At 39.4% G+C, this 20,010-nt stretch overlaps 1 protein-coding gene across 1 annotated transcript; it reads left to right on the top strand.

Moving 5' to 3' along the window:
- Positions 1-18,023: 18,023 nt before the first annotated feature.
- LOC114498086 (40S ribosomal protein S15-like) lies at positions 18,024-18,507 on the top strand. The gene is given in 1 exon segment (XM_036025086.1): positions 18,024-18,507. A coding segment is annotated over 1 exon segment (429 nt). The 5' UTR covers positions 18,024-18,046; the 3' UTR covers positions 18,476-18,507.
- The last annotated feature ends 1,503 nt before the right edge of the window (positions 18,508-20,010 follow it).

Raw genomic sequence — 20,010 nt, 5'->3', positions numbered from 1 at the left:
CTTTTGTCCCCTAACTCACTGAGAGACAGTGGAATTCCCTATCCATATTCTCAATGTGCAAAACTGTCTTACTTTTCTTTTTTCTTTATTCCTTTCTTTCTTTTTGTTTTTCTTAATTTGTGTTCATATTTTACTATAATTTTCACGCCATTACAGAATAGCGAAAACCCAGATTTATGTTTCACAATTTAAAAAGTATACTTCACCCACTTTTTGTAGCTTCTTTTATTAACATTTATAATTTATAATTCACTCCTTTTCCCAGAAGTTAAGAAACCTGCATCTTTGTCTTGAGCCTCTCTGACATTGTACCTGGGTTTCTTTGTGAGTGAAAATGTGATAAATCAGAGAAAGAGGTTAAAAAAACTGTTACATGGAATATGCAAGGTATAGGACTTTGGTGTTATATCTAGATCATTTATCTTTAGTTAAAAATATGCACAAAATAGCTTAATATTTGTGCATGAACGCTCTTATATGAAAAGTGGTATAAAGTTCCAGGATGGGTTAAATGAGCAGCTTAGTCACATCATCAAAAACCCAAAAGCTTCATGTTTCCACTTAGCATCTTCAAGAAATTGACCTTGACACCCAGGCTTGGTCACTTTTTGCTCATATAATGTCTTCACTTCTCCAGCCATCAGCATTGGACAGAAATACGTCCAAATGCAGGGAAGAGAAGGAAGTCCCTTCACACACAGTCTTCCTATCAGGCCCCACTGGCCTGAGTTAGCTTGCATGCCCATAACTCTTTACTTCAAACAAAGCTAGGAAAGCAGGAAAACTACCTGACATCTTCACACTTTCAGCTTTTATATGGGAGTTCGTCTCCACTACAAAAATGTTACAAAACCAGCAGTATCTAATTAACCAGTCCTAATGAATAAAGAGAGAGGGAGCAAACAGACTGAGAAATGCCTCAAATCAAACGGTGTACTTTTCGGGTACTAACCTTTGAGGTCCCGGAAACCCTCTGGGAGCAGGTAGACCCCTGCCGAACAGAGAAGGAGACCAGGGAGGTCTTTGCATATCTCCAGCCTAGCTCCAAAGTGGGCAGTCTTAGCATGGTTTTTATAAGAAAGAGAAAGACTTACTTCACTGTCTTATAGCCCCTTTGAACTCTAGACCTCTCCATTGCCCCACGAGGGCCTCGCTGTCTTATGTGATTGGGGAAGAAGAACTCTGCGGTGCCTCTCTCACACGGTTCCTTGCTTCTGCCCATGAGCTCTCTAGGACCCGGGCTGTGCTGGACATGTGGGCATATTAGGGTCTCTCCTCTGTCCAGCAGCATCAGGTCAGAGAAATATTCAGAATCCCACAGAACTTTCAAACCAACCCGATAACGCAAAAGAGGCTAGGATAAAGAAAATGAGAAAATAAAGATTGCCACCTGATGATTAATTTTAATATATAAAATTTCAAAGAGAATATTGCAATAGAATTTTACCCTGAAGAATCTAGGAGCATTAACTACCCGCCTCTTCCATGGGGATCCTAGAATATTCTTTCAGTTTTATCTAATAAATGTTAATAGTCATTATTGCCTCTTCCCCTCATTTTCTCCATTTAAATACTATGTTTAATGACCAGTATAGCCCGATTACCCCTCTATGCCGGGGGACGGGCCACCATTCAGTAGGATTTTCCTCATGTTCTATCCTGGCTGAGGGACAGAGCGGTCATGAGTGATGCCAGACAGTGAACTTGACATGACCAGTGTCAGGCTTTGCAGCACAGGAGACATCCCTGCTGCCAGGCTGGCGCCAATGTGCTGTCAGCTGTCAATCTGCCTTCCCTACTGAGTCTCAAAGATCCATATCTGGGTCAGTTTGAACTGACAGTTCTTTTCTTGCATATTTTAAATATTTTCAAAAACTGAAGTAGGTCAGAAAATCTTTTCCATCTAGACTGTAGTAATGGTAAGTGAGAGACGAGGAAAACATGCATCCTCTGTGACCCAGAAATTCCAGTAATGAGCCACAAAGTATTGACTGTAAGCACCACATTCAGAGTCTAAGAGGTGGAGAGCCCAAGAGGAAGCCTCTGGGAGGAATTGCTGGAAAGAAAAATCCAAAGAAATCCTAAATGTAATCATGTTTTAGGTTCATTCTGAAACTTATACATCTTAATTTCCTATGAGCTTTTTCAGATACACAAAGATATATAATGCACATCACATACCAGCCTCTCAACTGTATATTGTCAGTACAGTTGGAGCTCTCATGAATTTTTCTCACTGCTTCTCATGATCCTTACAAATGTATAGGTCTGCCGCCTATTCAATGTGCTGGGAATGGACACTGCTAATAATGTCATAGCAGATCACTTATTTCCGTGTCTAATGTAATGATGATACGTGTTGTGCAGTTGCCATACAGCCTCATGTAAAGGCAAAACTGCAGTTTATGTAATGACCTTTGTTACAGCTCCTAACTTCTGAACCCAACAAAGTTTACTTACATTATTTATTTTCTCTATTTCACATTAAAAAAAAAACAAAAACTGTCCCTCCTGTGAAAGGCTTCCCAGGGTCACGTAACTAAGTAGGAAAACTGGGTTTATACTTAGCCCCTCTGACTGCAAACCCACTCACTGCTGTGGCTCTGGCTCAGTTCTATCACCTTCGAACGTGGTTACCCGGCATGGGTTAAAATACTAGTTTTAACATGTGCTGTGTGTGTGACTTTGGGTAAAGTTATCAAGTTGCTTGAACTCTTCAGGTCTGAATTTCCTAATTTTCAAAATAGAGGTAATATTGATAACTATAAGAGTATTCTAAATATGTAATAAAAACAGCTATTAAAAGTGCTTAGCATAATTTCCAGACCCATATAATAAATGCTAAAGAATGATAGCTATTGTCATTTCTTTTGGGAAAGTGATTTGAAAGCCCAAAGCAAAATGCTCCGAGCTGACAGCTGGAATTTTCTGTGCAAATGAGTGTATCCTGGGAAGCAAGTTAATTGGGTACCGGTGACAAGTCGCGGTGTGAGAGCACTGGCTACCTGCAGGACCTGGGCTGAACTGTTGCCTTTTCTCTTAGGGCCAGGTAACAAAGAGCTCAGAAGGTTTGACTCCTGTCCCCAAAATTATGACACCCACGGTTTTCTTTTTCCTGCAGGGTCTGTATGACTTCCCTTTCCTTTTAGTGCCATAATGCTGACAAATTAATTTAATGAGAAAGGATCTGTAGAGCACCTACTCTACAGATGCTTGACTTGAGGTATAATTCCCGTTTCCTGCACCCTTCCTCCCCACTCCTATCTACCTCTCCAGTCTTCTCTTAAAAAGCGCTTCTCCCTGGCTGGCGTAGCTCAGTGGATTGAGCGTGGGCTACAAACCAAAGTGTCACAGGTTCAATTCCCAGCCAGGGCACATGCCTGGGTTGCAGGCCACAGCCCCAGCAACCGCACATTGATGTTTCTCTCTCTCTTTCTTTCTCCCTCCCTTCCCTCTCTAAAAATAAATAAATAAATATATTTTTAAAAAAAGCGCTTCTCCATCAGGCCCACAGTCAAAGGTACCAGAAGATTCTCACCATCCTCATGGCACATAGTAAATTTTCACCTCTGTGGGCTTTGTAAATTCTGTTCTCCTTGCAACAAATGTCCCCCTGTCTTTATTCATCTGGCAAGCCCCTACTAATCCTGCAAATCCCAGAAAATTGAAACGAGCTTGGCAAAGCCTTAGCTAATTTTCCTGGAGTGGGTGGGATAATTGCTACCGTTATCTGTAATCCACACATAATTCTTTATGCTCATTAATTATCCTTGGGGTTTAATATTAAAATTTGTCTATTTGCATGACTCCCTCACACGACAAACGGTCGGATGGCAGAGGAAACAGGGTTGGTTTGTTTCACCTTTATATCCTCAGCTTGTAGGACTTACTGATTAACTGGGGAGCTTAATACACACACATACTTTGTAATTCAGTCACACACATTGACAGGGCATCCGTATGAACCAATCCTTACTGTTAACATAAAGACTCATTGTCTGAGTTATTGCAGGCTGCGCAATATTGGGTCGTGTCTCTTCGCTTTTCAAGCAATCATCAAGACATCCTGTGAACAAAATGTTGTTTTAAAAATATATTAGTTTATGGCTACAAAAGTCTAAAATTTTATAATTTTTAAAGGCATGGCTCTTTGATTTTATGGAATTCTTAAGACATTGAATTTAATTGAGTTTATAATGCATATAAACAAGAAAAATACAATAATTTCCATAACATGGTAATAATATAAGATATAATAGGATGTATCCAAAGAACAGAGTCATTAGTTTGTTTTGTAACAAATAAGACAAGAGTGGCAACTGTGAGTTGAGGCCTGTGGGGCGTTTACCTGGAGGAAATGTAATGAGAGGGTTAGGTAAGAAAGACTTCAGTGTTGTATTTGTGGGGCTCCAGGCACTGAAGCACAATGTGAGTATTAGTCCATCCAGTATACAGTTTCAATAAACATCTGCAGGTTTAATTTGTGTGCCATGATGGGAAACAAAAGACAGCTACAGGAGCAAAATAACAGCAATTCCCTCTTCGTAACATGATAGCTGACGCATGTCATTACGCGACCTGAAAATGGCTTGGGTGAGAATGCGGAGGTACAAGCGGTGGTGGCTGCAGAAATGGAGGCGCAGAGTGGCCTCGAGAGCAGTCCCAGCATTCTGACCTGTAACGCCCACGGTGAAAAGCCTCTGCTTCACCTTCCCTTTCTCTCAAAGGCAGATTCTGACTTCGATCGCGTTGAGTTTACAGGAGGCACGTTGGCGATTTTCTTCTCCCCCTTTCCCTCAGGAATGCTGATTCTGTACACCCCTGGGTTTGCTGAACAGTTCAGCCAGATATTTGCTTTCACAGCCCACGTCAGTAGAACTGCTAGTGTCAAAGTAAGGGTTTTCACCACCAAGTGGAATAAAAACAGGAATCAGAGGCAGGCATCATCACCAGCAGCAAAGGGAAGTTTTTGTAGTGGTTTTGATGAAAGCTAAGGCTTTTTCTAACTTAGAAACATCCTTCTAAGCCCCTCCCATTTACCCTTCTTCAATTGCAGGCCCGAAAGTTGTCTTTTCACTTCCTTTTTATTGGCATGACATTGCAGTCCTTGGCATAGGTAGCACACAGCCTGTACACCTGGCAGACATTCAGAAATCAGCAGGGCTTGTTTTAACTCACGGGAGTGTTCTCTACTTCATATACATTTCACTTGGTAACCCCCTGCTCCACCCCCTAGAGACCTGAATGCAAGGAATAAATATTTACTTTAAAGAGACAGTAATGCTCAAGAGAAAAATTGTCAAATAACACCCTGTTTGGAAATAACTATGATCACTTATCACAATTTCATGTAGTATTTATCTTCTTAACTCAATCCACTGAAATTGGAATTTAACAAACTTGGGTTTTCAAAGAGCCAAAGATGTCAGATAGAGATATTTAGAAATAACACATCTTTAAATATTAAGAAACAGTTCTTTTTTCCTTCTTTAAACCAACTCACCTTTATGGAAGGGAGATGAATTGGTATGTATCACATATTTGTGAAAAGATGTATATATTTAGCTCCATGATAGAAATAATAGTTCCGTCACTTACTTGCTGTGAGACTTTTGAGCAATTCACCTATCTGACCCTCATTTTGGTCACCTGTAGGATGAAGATAGTAATGGAATCTGTGTTCATGCATTCAGGCTTTTGTTCAGTCAGCATTCATTGGTGCCAACTACATACATGGTGTTGTACATGCATTAGACTCCACACCAGATGCCCTATGGTTTGGCAGTATCTGTTGTCCAGAAGAGAGAGACTGAGGCTCAGAGAGCTGAAGCAATTTTCCCAAAGTCATACAGTTTAAAAAGTGGCATGATTCTTTTTGCTCATTCAGTGCTCTCTCAGAAACCATCTTTTTAAATGGTAGCTACACATTGTGTTCCCATAGCAGCAAATTCTCTATCCCTGTTTCAGGATAAACATCACATTATATACTACAATTACATGTAATATAAATGTATAACACAATCACCCTTACTATATGCCAAGAACCTTGCAAAGCACTTTGCAGTACTTATTTCATGTAATCTCACTACCCTGTGAGATAGATACAATTATTATGATGATACATTTGATAAGGAAACTAAGAAAAATGTAAATAAATTCCCTAAGGTGATATATGTGGTCTGTGGAAGAGGCAGGATTTTAATCTATATCTCTGTCTGACTCCAAATTCAAGGCCTTAGTAGTTGCTAAACTTCAGTTTACCAAGAACTCTTGAAGGACACAAAACAGACAAGATGAGATCCACGTAAACCATTAATCAAGGCTGCAGAAGTCAAGGGATATAGTACACGGGTAGAATGTCAACATATGATAGATTTGAATATCAGTCAAGTGATCAGGGAATTTGTTTTCCAGACTGCACAACTGCCTCTGTAAGTTCCTGGCAGCATGGACACAAGGAGACCAGCTGGGTCCCAACATAGTGCGAGTGAGGTTGCAGGTGCTGGATAAGTACGCGCGACTTCCTTGATTCATCCAAGATCTACCCCACACTGCTCTAACAGGGAGTCTCTGAGGAAATAAAACAATCCAGCTATCTAGCTATCTGTTTGTTAATAGACCTCCCTTTCTCCTGATAAAGTGGATGAAGCTATAAAACATCAAGTTGATGTGGCTATGTCCCCTCAGACTATGAGACGTGGTTTCAGCTGTAGGGAAAGTCTGAGCTGGAAGTAATAACTTACCTAGCTGTGTCCTGGATGGTCATTTGCAACCCGCACGTGTTGCTGGAAAAATACACACGTAGATTTATAAGTTTGTCTGTATTCTTAGAAGGACTGTGTGAGATGTACATTTTCCCTGGTATTAATCATCTCCGTCCAAATGCAAAATCGTATTCTTTCACTGGGCCGCATGTTGCCGGGCTCACCGCGCCCCCCCCACCCCCGCTCCCCCCCACCTCCCGCTCACCCACAGGCAGGCCTTCTCCAGCTGCATGGACACCCTCCCTCGCTGGCGCTCCATTCGGTCGCTCGTGTCACGTGAGCACGGGAGTGTTTTGTTAGAAGAAATCTCCATTGCTGCTCTAATGAGAGGATGTAACGTATTTATTTATGACAACAATAAACACAGCTGTAAAATGGACTATAAAAAATAAATGATGTGAAAATTTCTGTAACTAATGTGTCAGCTGTAACTGAGAAATAAATGATCCATCTGCTTCCCACCATCGATCCCCTATTTTTTTTCCGTATATAGGATATTTTAAATGAAGTTAGCATTATTTATATTAATTATTCACTAACAAAAATGCCACATTGGCATTGACCGGCTCATAGTATAGTTTTGTCAACCTCTTAACATACTCCTGCTCTTTCCGACACCCTCAAATCTAATGAGCATATAAATTCCCTGTCTCCTTAATATTGTTTTCTTTTTACTTGGTTCTATTACATTCTGTCTATGTGGGTGACTTACAGGCTTTTGTGTAATAAGGGGAACGATAATTTATTATTATGGTTATGACTTCAAAGGAGAGGAAAAAATAAATATGTAAGTTGATGAGTAAATATATGGATGTTTTATGTGTATTAAATAATAAGATGTAACCTTTTTACTAACCTAGTTTCATGATGAGAGTCAAAATAGCTAATAGTCCTTGGAATCAATTAACTATATCACATATTTCCCATCAATATTTTTAAGTTTCTAGCAATGAGATATTCTATGTTTGCTCAAGGAAATTAGCAAGAATTTGTTTTGTTTTTATCAGTTAAAAAATTTTAACCTACTTCTAAGGCTAAAACCAATTTTTCTGCCCTTAAGTTCCTTCCCCCATTTAGGTCTCAGCTCAGCAAATTATTTGCACCATTTTGGAGGGAATGCAACATTGCATTTGTGAATGAGTTTTCTTCCATGGTTTTATTAATTTAATTATATAAGTAATTATTTTACTACTGTAGCAGTAGAAAATATAGGTAAGAAAAAAAAATTGAAGTTACCCAGATGTAACAACCCGTAAGAGCTTCTTGTTTATATACACAGTTCAAGTATTTATTGCAATATAACAAACCACCTGGAAACCTAGTGCATTAAAGCAATGACATTTCTTTTGCCAACAATTCTGCTATTTGTGTGGGGCTGGTGGCTTGACCTCATCTTTACTTGTTGGCATCAGCTGGAGCAGTTTGACTGCGGGCGATGGAATCATCTGAAGATTCACTTGTTCACATGTGTAATGCTGTCTGTCTCCAGGACCTCAGCTGGAGCTGTGGCTGGAAAAACTGCAGGTGTCCTTTCTGTGCAGCTGTTAATATCCTTCAAATACCAGCTGAAGCAGGAAGTCTTTTATAGTGCCCTCAACTTGATCAGCACTTCCTCTATTGCATGCAGTTCTTGCTATTTATTTGCCATCGTATATTATAATTAAATGCATGCATTATGTCTACTAAACCCTGTATTCCTTCAGAAGAAAAATATATCTTTAACCTTCTATCCAGTATTCCACTAAATACAAAGTAGAATTTCCATAAATATCTGATGAATTAATTTGTCTCACATTTCATTAATAAAACCCACAAAAAGACAGAGCAATTTTAATCCGTGCCATTTAAATTGTCATGTAAGGTCTCATAAGGGCTGCAGAAAATCCCACCTTCAGAGCTACATTTTACTTCTAGAAAAAAAGCCACATGGTATACATCATCGGTAGAAATTAAATAGGTTTAATTGGCTCATCTCAGTGAGAGGTCAGAATTGATTCAGATAAGTAGTTTCATTTATAGCACATGAAAAACAAACCACAAAGAAAGTGAGAATTCAAGATGTAAAGCCTGGAATTTCTGGCTTTGTGTCTTGTTGAATTAATACATAATAGATCTAAGGGGCTCCAACTCTTATAAGTGAAACAAAGCAACATTACATTTATCCAAACATGTACCTATCCTCAGTTCTTTATCTGTTTCAAGATTTGGCTCAGGGCACCAAGATTGCAGCAGAAAAAGACACTCTCTTCAACCAATTGTGTTGGGAAAACTGCATTTCCACATTCAAGGAATGAAGTTGGACCCTTATTTTACATCATATGGAAAAATTAACTCAGAGTGGATTAAAAATAAGACCTAAAACTATAAAACTGCTGTAAGAAAGCTTGATGAGAAGCAAAATGACATAGGGTTTCACTATGATTTCTTGTATTTAACACCAAAAGCATAGGGGAAAAAAGCAAAAGCTGGCAAATGAGACTACATTAAACTAAAACATTTCTGCCTACCAAATGGAAGAGTAGAATGAAAAGTTGACCTAAAGAATGGGAGAAAACACTTGCTAGTCACATATGTGATAAGAAATTAATATCTAGAATATATAAAGAACTCTTGTAATTCACCCCCAACAATAACCCCTCCAAATTTTTTTAAATGAGCAAAGGAGTTAAGAAGACATTTATCCAAAGATATACAAATACACAGCAAGCACATTGTAAGATGCTCAACACTACCAGTCACTGGAGAAATGCAAATCAAAACCACAGTAAGATATCACATCATACCCATTAAAATGGCCACTCAAGAACAAAAGCAAAACCAAAACAGAAAATAACACGTATTAGTGAGGATGTAGAGAACTGTGCATTGCTAGTGGACATGTAAATTTTGCAGCCACTATAAAAAATACTACGGAAGTTCTTCAAAAAATTAAAAACAGAATTACCGTATGATTCCTAAGTCTCACTTTTAGATACATATCCAAACAGATTCAAAGGAAGATCTCAAAGAGGTATTTTCACACCTATATTCACTTTAACATTATTGGTGGCAGCAACCCAAATGTCCATGCATGGATGAATGCATAAATAAAATGTGGCATGCCCATGCAATGCATATTATTCGACCTTAAGAAAGAAGGAAATCTTGTCACATGCTATAGCATAGATGCACCTTGAGGACACTATACTAAGTAAAATCAGCCAGTCACGAAAAGACAAATACCGTATGATTGCATTCAAATGAGGTTTTTAAATTAGTCAGACTCGTGGAAATAGCAAGCAGAATGGTGATTGGCAGGAGAAGGGAGCAGGGGAAAACAGGAAGTATTGTTCAGTGGGTATAGAGTTTCAGCTTCGAGATGAAAAGGCTCAAGAGATTTGTTTCACAACAACGTGAATATACCTAACACCACGCAACTGTACACTTAAAAATTGTTCAGGTGGTAAATTTTGTGTGTTTTTTTTAACTATAATTAAAAATTTTTTAATATTGTTCAGAGTACGCAAGAATTAATTACCATGTTAGGATGTTAGTTAAGAAGGTCTTACACGGAACACCTGCTTTTTTTTTTTTTTTTTTTTATCAAAGATAGGTTTCTCACTCACTTATTGTAAAACTAGAATTCTAAATGCCAGTCACTGCCAATTTCTGAGACCAGATCTTTCAGTAAATCCAAAGTAAAATAATGTTTTTGTAAGATAAATAAAACTGGGTCTTACTTTTAAAAAATTTTCTCCCATACTTCTCCTCTTCTCTTTTTGGGGATATAGTTCCTTGGATGCACATTGGCCAGGTCAACAGATCAGTTATCAACCTGTATGTTGAATGTGTGCCTACCGTGTACCTGGTAGTGCTGAGACAAGAAAGAGAGGAACCTGCTGGGATATACCTTATCAGGCTAGGCAGGCCAGTCCTCAAGTCTTGGAGGGAGACTATAAGCTCCTTAAAGGTAAGATCTAAGTTTGCAATCTTTCTGTATTGCTGCAAGGACATCAGAAGAGGCCCACGTACCGTCTGCATGCTTCGAATATGTAAAATGCCTGGCCAGGTGATAATGTGTTCCATCAATGAAGGCCAGGTAAAAGCTGCTTCTGTGTTCCAGGCAAGGGTCTTGTTTCTCCACAAGTGAACTGATCTCTTGGAGAAGGCCCTGACTCCATTGGTACCTATGAGGATGCTTTTGGCTGCAAAGAACAGAAGTGCTATCATAGCTGGCTTCAATGATGAACACGAATTATTGTGTTGCACAGTAAGAAGAGCTGCAGAAGCCAGCAATTCCTGGATCATTCAATACACATCTTAATTACAGCATCATGGCCCAGGTCCTTCCTAACTTCCAGCTCTGTGCTGGCTCTTCCAATGGCCATATAATGTGTGTGGTACCTCCTTCCATCTGGCATGTGCTGATAAGCAGCACTGTGCCAAAGAATGAGGCTGTCTGGTCTCATGGGTCTTTGAAAAAGGTAAAAAGATCTCTGTAAAAAGTAAAAAAAAAAAAAAGCCTCTGCCCTGGCTGGTGTAGCTCAGTGGATTGAATGCTGGCCTGAGAACCAAAGGGTCATTAGTTCGATTCCTAGTCAGGGCACATGCCTGGGTTTTGGGCTAGGTTCCCTGCAGAGGGCGTGAGAGAGGCAACCATACATTGACATTTTCTCCCTCTCTCTCCTTCCCTTCTCCTCTCTCTAAAAATAAATAAATAAACTCTTTTTTTAAAAAAAGCCTCTTTTTTCCAGAGTACCTCCCCAGCAGACCTCTCCTCAGATTTCATTGGCAATTACATTGAAGCACATTCATTGGTAATGGAAGTTGGATTACCTTGTGTTGCAGGCAAACAATGTTTCCTACACTCTGCTACTAACCAGATGTACAATTTAAGATACATGCATTTTCTCTCTGGGACTCAACTTTCTTGTTTTTCCTACTGAGGCATGCATGTGTTTGCTGTGTTGGATTCTACGCTAGGCTGCAAGGTGCTCAAACATGACTAAGGGGCAGTTGAGAATCTTGAGTAGGAAAAAGACATCCAGCATGTCATTAGATTCAACTTGGGAAGACACAGATCCAGAGCTGCTGGCAAGAAACCTGATACCTGTGGATCATGAGACTAAAACTCACATGAGGTTGGAGTCAGGAGGTAGATAGGAGACAGACTGGGTTCCGAGGGCATAATTTGGGTATTAGATCACACTCCATTCAAAGCTAGGAAGTTCTAGAATTTTCAAAAAAACGGAACAGTAAATTTAATTGAATCAAATTTAAAGGGTCAACTGATAAAAATAACAAATCCGTGAAGCTGGAGAAGCTCTGAATGTTTCAATAATACCCAAGGAAAACAATGAAGACTCTCTTGGGAGGAAAAAATAATAAATGAAGAAAATATTTTGCAGTGTAAGGTATTACTGTCCATCAACAGCCACCACAGTCAGGGGTTGACATTTTCCTCCAGTGTCAGCCCACATCACATATCTTCATGAAAATCAATCTGAAGGGAAATAGAGAGTGGAGCCAAGGTGATGAAATGTCATTTTCCCTGGATGCCTGAATTCCTTGAACCTCCTTCAGCTTGCTTCCCCACTGAGTCACATGTGGGTGAACAGACACAAATGGTTTTCATTACATGTGGCATCTCCTGCATGGACAGCTTAGGTTGTATCACAGAGATGGCTCTCAGCCAGGCTTAGATGAGATGTGGTGATGGTGGCGATAATGATGGTGACACGAGTATGTCAAAAATGGTAACATACACAATGTACTGAGTGTTTCCCGTATCACAAACACCGTGCTAAAGGTATTTATTATACATATAATTTCATTATGCTGTTGCATCCATCCTGTTGAGGGGTGCTAAAACTCTACAAACTTAAGCGGCTTACTTATGAAACTAGAACTGGTAAGTGATACGGCCAAAACCAAACCAAAATCTGTCTGACTCCAAGGTGTGGCCTTTAACCTAATGTTGAAATTACTCCACATCTTGTTTTGAGGGAAACTCATGCATTCATAGCCCTGTTGAATCCATGGTATGCGCCTGGGAAGTATGATGGTCATGACAATGGAAGGCTGCCTATCCTTCTCTTACTGGCAGAAAGATTAGCACCTGCTTACTTGGAGAGACTATAAAGGGGTTGGCTGGATGCCAGCTCAGTCTAGATTAGTGCCCCCCAACCTCAGCATTACTCACACTTGGAGCCAGATTATTATTTGTTGTGTGTGTTGGGGGGCTGTCCTGTGCCCCCTCACCTCTATTATCCTCTATCATCCCCTAAATGCCCGCCAGTGGCTCCCCTCCACCAGGTGTGACAACCAAAAATGTTTCCAGACATTGCCAAGTGCTTTTCTGTGAGGCAAAAATCACATCTTGTTGAGAACCACTGGTCTAGATCCTTGTATAAGAAGTTATTGATAGGGCAGAGAGATTAAACATTGCTGTCCGTAATTAGAATTATCAAATTCCACATTGCTTTGAAATATGGTATGTCATGTTCCTATGGGTTAAAAATGTAAGTCTTGTTAATTAAAAGAAAGATAAAGGCCACTCAAGATTATCTTATCTGGTTAACTGGACTGTCAAGGCAAGGACATAGCCATTCTAGTGTGGACTGTGGATGAATGGCTACTTCTTAAGAAAAGTGTAGATCTGGGCCATACTTAAGAAATAACAAGTGTCCCAGGTTCGATTCCCAGTCAGGGTACATGCCTGGGTTGCAGGCCATAACCCCCAGCAACCGCACATTGATGTTTCTCTGTCTCTGTCTCTCTATCTCCCTTCCCTCCCTTCCCTTTCTAAAAATAAATAAATAAAATCTTAAAAAAAAAAAAGAAATAACAGACAAGATTGGGGCTTGGCAGACTTCTGGACTGGCCACCAGTCCTGATCATCATGTTATTCTAGGCAACTGTGTGCTGGAGAGCAAGCCAGGGCAGCTTCAATGGGGGAAATGAAGCCAGGCTAGGTGCTAAGTGTGTTTATACTTTGCTTCATTTAGTATAACATACTGGTAAGAAACAGAGTATGTAATAGCCCCTTGAAGTAATTGTTATGATTCTCATTTTAGCAAATATAGACTTGAGATCCAGAGAAGTTAATGCTTCCCCCAAATTGCCCAACTACGTAGTGTAGGAGCAATAGAGATGAAAACTCTCCCATGTTTTAATTCAGGCCGATGGGACAATTAGTAGCAACCCAGTTCTTTCCTTCAACAGGTAAGACAATAAGGAAGTTGTTACACTTTTTAAAAACACATATTAAGAACATTTTAGTTTTTCCTGAGATAATATCGATAAGTGTGAAGTGAGTGGAGATAGCCCGAAGGAAACAGGAAAACCACTTTATGCCAGCAGCTCTTGGGTGTCATGAGTGTCCTAAACAGCGTGAGTAAATATAAATACATGAACACATCCTCACAGCAATTGTTAAGCCTTGGATTAGTCAGCTCAGGGTGCCATAACAAAATACCACGGGATGCGTGGATCAAACAAAAGAAGTGTATTTTCTCACAGTTCTGGATGCTAGAAGTTTAAGGTCAAGGTGCCAGCATGGTCCATTTCTAGTGAGGATTCTCTTCCTGTCTTGCAGATGGCTGTCTTCTTCCTAAAGCTTCATACAGCAAGATATGGCGTGAAGATACCTTGCTGTGTGGGCACAGGTAGAGGGGGATGAAGACAAAACTCCTTAGTGTCTCTTCTTATAAACACGCTAATCCTAAGGGATCAGGCTCCCATGTATGACTTCATTTAACCTTAATTATTATTTTAGAGACCTAATCTCCAAGTACAGCCACACTAGGGGGTTAAAACATCAACATATGACTTTCAGGGGGACACAAACTTAACAGTTCATAGTTGTCATAACCCTCCATCAAACTACATCTATGGAAAGACCAGTAATAGAAAGCCAGACCAGTCATCCTGACCGTGCCTTTGGTAACATCATTACTCTTACTTGATTTTTGCTTCTATTTTGTTGGTTTTTTTTTCCATCTTTTATTGAGGAAATATGGAGGGAACTATTTCCTCGTATATGAAGAAAAGCTCTTCTTTCAAATAAATGTGAAGGAAAAAGCCATCTAGCCTCTCATCTTTGACCCCTTGCAGTGAGTGGGACTGAATTGAAACTATGCCACTTCTTATAAAAGGCTACAGCTAGAGGAGACTCTGGTAGGTGTCACATTTGTGTATGTGAGACCACATACACAAATGCTTACCAGGGCTGGGCAGGTAGTATAAATGAGGGATGAGGGCTGACTGGAGTACGATAGACAGTGGTGAGGTCTATTACAAAGTGGAAAGCACATAGTGTTTAGAGTACACTTGAGAAGCAGTTCTAACTCATTCCAGACACTAGGTTTGAATTCTGGCTGTACTTACTATGTAGTCTTGGGCAATTAGTTAATGTATTTACACCTCAGTCTATAAAACAAGAATGATAATAAGACCAACCTCACAGGGTGGCTGGGGAGAATAAATGTGAGCCACATGGGCAGTGTTCAATACACACTTGTTTTAAAATAAATAAATTGCAGAAATGCATTCTTTCATAAGGTGGCTGATTAGACTCCTGGACTAACTGGAACTCTCAATTTATAGAGTGTGCATGTGTGTGTGTACTGTATATAGCACACATATGTTACATGAAAAAGTAATCAAATACTATTTCCTGAGTGATTTCGAAGGGTCTAACATTGTGCTGGGTGTGCTAAGGATACAAAGGAGAGCGAGAGAGGAAGAGGGATGGGCTCCCTGTCATGCTCCGGCGTCTCTGTGGTAGCAGATATAGCCTCCAGAGGACCCCAGAGTAACCTAGAAGAAGACTGTTGATGCACAACAACTTGTGAAATGTTATCTTTGTGAAACCTACAGGCTGTGTGGGAGCAAGCAAAGCCACATTTCAAGCTCCTGGCTAAGAACATGTTGGCCCCATCAGAGCACAAAACTGAATTTGAAGCGAGTGCAAAAAGATTCAGCAAGCAAAATAAAGAGTATTTGAATATAATATCTTAAAAAATCAAAATAAATGAAAAAATGCATGGATAACAAAATTATCAACACAGGATAAATATAGGATTGAAACTTGCACTTGCATGATTTGGCCTCATTTTCCTCACCATAACTCTGGCCCTGGTCCTGGATTTCAATGTACCCCATAACCTGTTTTTCCCAGTGTCCAGTAGCAGGACCAGCTAAGAGCTCTTGTCCAGAACAGTGGGGTAGGTTCCACTTGGTACCCCTGGCTAAGGGCACCTGAACTTATTTCCTGGCTTTTCTTTTCCCTACTGTCTGAAAGTAAGATCAGAACCTCTCCTTTGGAGGTCAGCATTCTCTATCAGAGGCAGAAGATCTAGGTCCTAATGCCATAACACTGTCTCCATGGACTCATTAGGGTAGGAAAGAGTGGGGTAAGAAAGGGTACCTGGTCTGTCCTTACTAAAACAAAACACAAATTAATGTATTCATTATCCATTCATTCCAATTAATGGACCTTTATTTAAAACTTGTTTGGGTTTAGCAGAGGGTTATCACTATATTTGAGAAACCACTAAAATTTTGAAAATCATAACAGTATGAAAAACAAAAAGAACTGAATTAAGGCAGAGAGAAATTTTTAAATTAGGAACAACCAAAAACCTACAAAAGTTTTACACCAGAAAATAAAACCTCCATTTTCATCAGTTTACAAGGAAAGAAAAGAAACATGAGCAATAAATATGTCACAGAATTATTTTTTCTACCAATGGTTCTGACCTAAAGGAGCTTGTAATCTAATTAAAGAAGATTAATATCACATGGAAATAAATAAGATAAACTATTAAAGATTAAAAACATGTCACCTGTGAGAAAATAGCAGCAGAACAAATGAGAATAAATATCAGAATATTAATAATTTTATTTTAATTCATTTTAATTTTTAAGGTATAAAACATACCAGTTTATTGTAGGAAATACAACAAATGAGGAGTAAAATGAAGCATAGCAAATTTCTGTAATCCCAAAGACAGACATAATTAAAATTTTATGGTAGTTTCCTTCTTATATTTAATTATTATTTTAATTCCAGCAGGCACAGGCTTAGGTTAGGAAATAAAAGAATTAGAAAATAACTACTGGATGTTCATAGGAGAAACAAAGAAATTTTTTAAATAATGCTATTGCTGATATCATGCCAATAACATTCAAGGCATTATCAGGTGATTTTATGGAAAAAATAAAGAAAATAGATAAATATGTATTCATAGAGGCAAAAGCATCAAAGTTAGGAAAGACTTAGGACATCATTTCTTAAAGTTTTACCCGTTAATTACACAAAAGGAAAAAAACCAGAATTCAGGTGCGGGATTACTGATTTGTACGCGGCCCAAAGCAGAGCCCCTGTATGAGCTCGTAGTAGAGCTCAGACCACATGACTTTCCTGAGGGTGACATCTTGCAGGGCCTCAGGGAATGAGCCCATTTTTATAAACGTTTCATGGGATGCATGCTCTGAACCTTACTCTTTGGGAAATGCTGGTACAGGTTATTTTGGGGAGTTCTCACTCAGAACCTATAGTCTCATCAGCATGACTCAGCCCGCCTTACCAGGGTGACTAAGCAACAATTCATACACTCCAGGGACCCTACTAGGGGGCCAGGATTTTCCCGTGCACCACGGAAGTGTGTTCTACTCTTACAGAGGAGATTGTGGTAGTGGTATTTGAAGGGCGTGACCATCCTCCTCACTTACCCCCTCAGGGTCTAACTGTAGTTGCACAGGTAATTACAGAGAAAATTGAGTTATTAAGATGATAAACAGTGGTAGTAAATCTCAAATGCCTTATATCTTAAATTCTACTAAAAAAAAGGAAAAATGACAAATATTCAAGGAGATGTCCCATTATCAAATAGTAGACATGATATATGGGGAACTCCTTCTATCCCCAATTCAGGCTAATGTTGAAAGAATACCACGTGATGGGAAATACACTAGGGACATTCTGGAGGTACCTCATTTAGTCCTTTGAAAGCCCTCTGGGGTGTTCTGGTTGTGCGTTTTATGTAAGGCATCTAAGGCTTAGAGCAATTAACTGATACTCAAGGCACAGAGCTTATAATAGTTGGAGCTGGGTTGGTAAGCCAGGCCTTCTTGTTTCAAACCAGTATTCTTAAGTTTCTCCAACCATGCTTTGGCCAACTCAGCCAGCTCCTCTTGGTAATTAGAAGATGGAACATTCTCAGAATGACTCACAAAATAAGAGCTATTTTTTTTAAAAAAAAAAAGATAGGGGTGGTTCTTTCCAAAGGACCTACAAGATGGCAGAAGTGGAGCAGAAGAAGTGGACCTGCCACAAGTTCACCCACCGTGGCATGGATCTCGACCAGCTGCTTGACTAGTCCTATAAGTAGCTGACACATCTCTACAGTGCCAGGCAGGGGAACCCAGGCCTACAGAGGAAGCAGCACTCACTGCCAAAGCACCTGAGCAAGGCCAAGAAGGAGGCACCACCCATGGAAAAGGCCAAAGTGGTGAATGTGCATGTGCAAGACATGATCATCCTGCCAGAGAATGCAGGCAGCATGGTGGGTGTGTACCATGGCAAGGTGGTACACACCCAGGTGGAAATCAAGTCAGAGATGGATGGTCACAACCCGGGTGAGTTCTTCATCACCTACAAGCTGGTACAGCACGGTCAGCTCGGTGCTCGGGCCACCCACTCCTCCCACTTCATCCCTCTCAAGTAGCCCATAAAAGCACAGACTTATTTAAAAAAAAAGATTAAATGTACTGCTTCAAGTGTTATGAAATCACATGTGCTAAAAAGATCCTGGACAAGCTAATAAAAATAATACCAATTTTTGAGTCCTTCCTATTCGCTGGGAACAGGCTAGGTCTTTTATGCAAATTACCAGGCCATAAAATTCATACACTGACCCTAAGGGGTTACTACTATTATCATCCTTAATTTACAGATTTTTTAAAAAGTGAGACTCCTAGCTTCTAATGAACACATCTCAGGTTATACAACTTGGGGATTAAAATAAACAATGTGACTAAATTAATCTGCCCTTGATCATAATAAATGTTTACATTTCATTATGGGATGCCACTGGAGAAATCATCATTGGAAAGTAGAAAGGAGATACTTTCAGAATATAGAACATCCAAAAAATTGGCTTTATTAAAAGTAATTGTGCTGTCCTAATTTTTGTAACTTCATTGGTGAAAGCTGTCTCAAAAGCTGGCTGGCCCCCAAACCTGCATTCAGGAGTACTGACCCAAGACATCAGATAAAGAGAAGTTCCTGATTCTCATCCTACACTTACTTTCCAAAAGTTCTAAAACAAGAGCATAATTATGCCAGGTATTTTCAGGACACCATTCACATTTCTTCAAACACATATACAAAATATATAAGTTTAATCCCCTCTGACTCTGTAATTTTTAAAAATTATTTTTTCCTACACTGTACTTTTATTATTATGTTGGTTGGGCCCAAAAACTATAGCCTTCAAAATGTTGAACTTGGACATGACCCTCATGTAAGGAAGTGTTTCTAATAAGGAGTTAAAGGATAAGCTCTAAAGATCTGAAAATTCCAAGAAGCTAAAAGCAAAATTTGACCAGAATGGGCATCTCTGTTTGTGGCTTTAGAACGCAAAGAGCTTTAAGATCAATACTCTAGTTTCTGTGAAGAACTCACTGGGAGACCCTGGTGATGTTGCTTGATTGTTACATTAAATAAAAATCTCATAATACCAGAACACACTTTTAAAGTGATAGCCACTACATAAAATAAAGTGCTATGTAAAACCAAGCAGTTATTGTTTCTTTTCATCTCCTTTCCCTAAAGAGAGAGCTTGTAAATTTGTATGTACAATCTCATGATGGATGAAGGTTTTTTTGGGCAAGTTCTATTGTAACTGTGTCATTTAGAGTCTCTACTTTGATACTTTAATGATTTATCTTTACTGATCTTTTAGTGTTCTGTGCTCATTACTTTCTGTACTATTTTTCTTCATGTGTTGAAAAATTCAATATAATTAGGTGAAGGATAATAAAAATAGTTAAGATTGCATTTCTGCCTGTTGAGGTGTGGTTGGGAAGTCAAACGAAGTCAGCCAGCTGCAGGTGTCTGGGTGCCACGCAGTCATTTCCAGGCAGATGAAGAACTCTCAGTAAGTATTATTTGTAAATTGGAGAATCTCTTCTGAGTTGAAAGGGAGAGTTATGTACTTGCTCTGGGGATGCCTTTCAATTTCAAAGTACTTCCACCCAG

The sequence above is a fragment of the Phyllostomus discolor genome, chromosome 5, assembly GCF_004126475.2.
Source record: "Phyllostomus discolor isolate MPI-MPIP mPhyDis1 chromosome 5, mPhyDis1.pri.v3, whole genome shotgun sequence".
In the NCBI taxonomy this organism is placed as follows: Eukaryota; Metazoa; Chordata; class Mammalia; order Chiroptera; family Phyllostomidae; genus Phyllostomus; species Phyllostomus discolor.
The sequence above is the reverse complement of the archived record's forward strand: the minus strand, read 5'-3'. Positions and strand labels throughout refer to the sequence as shown.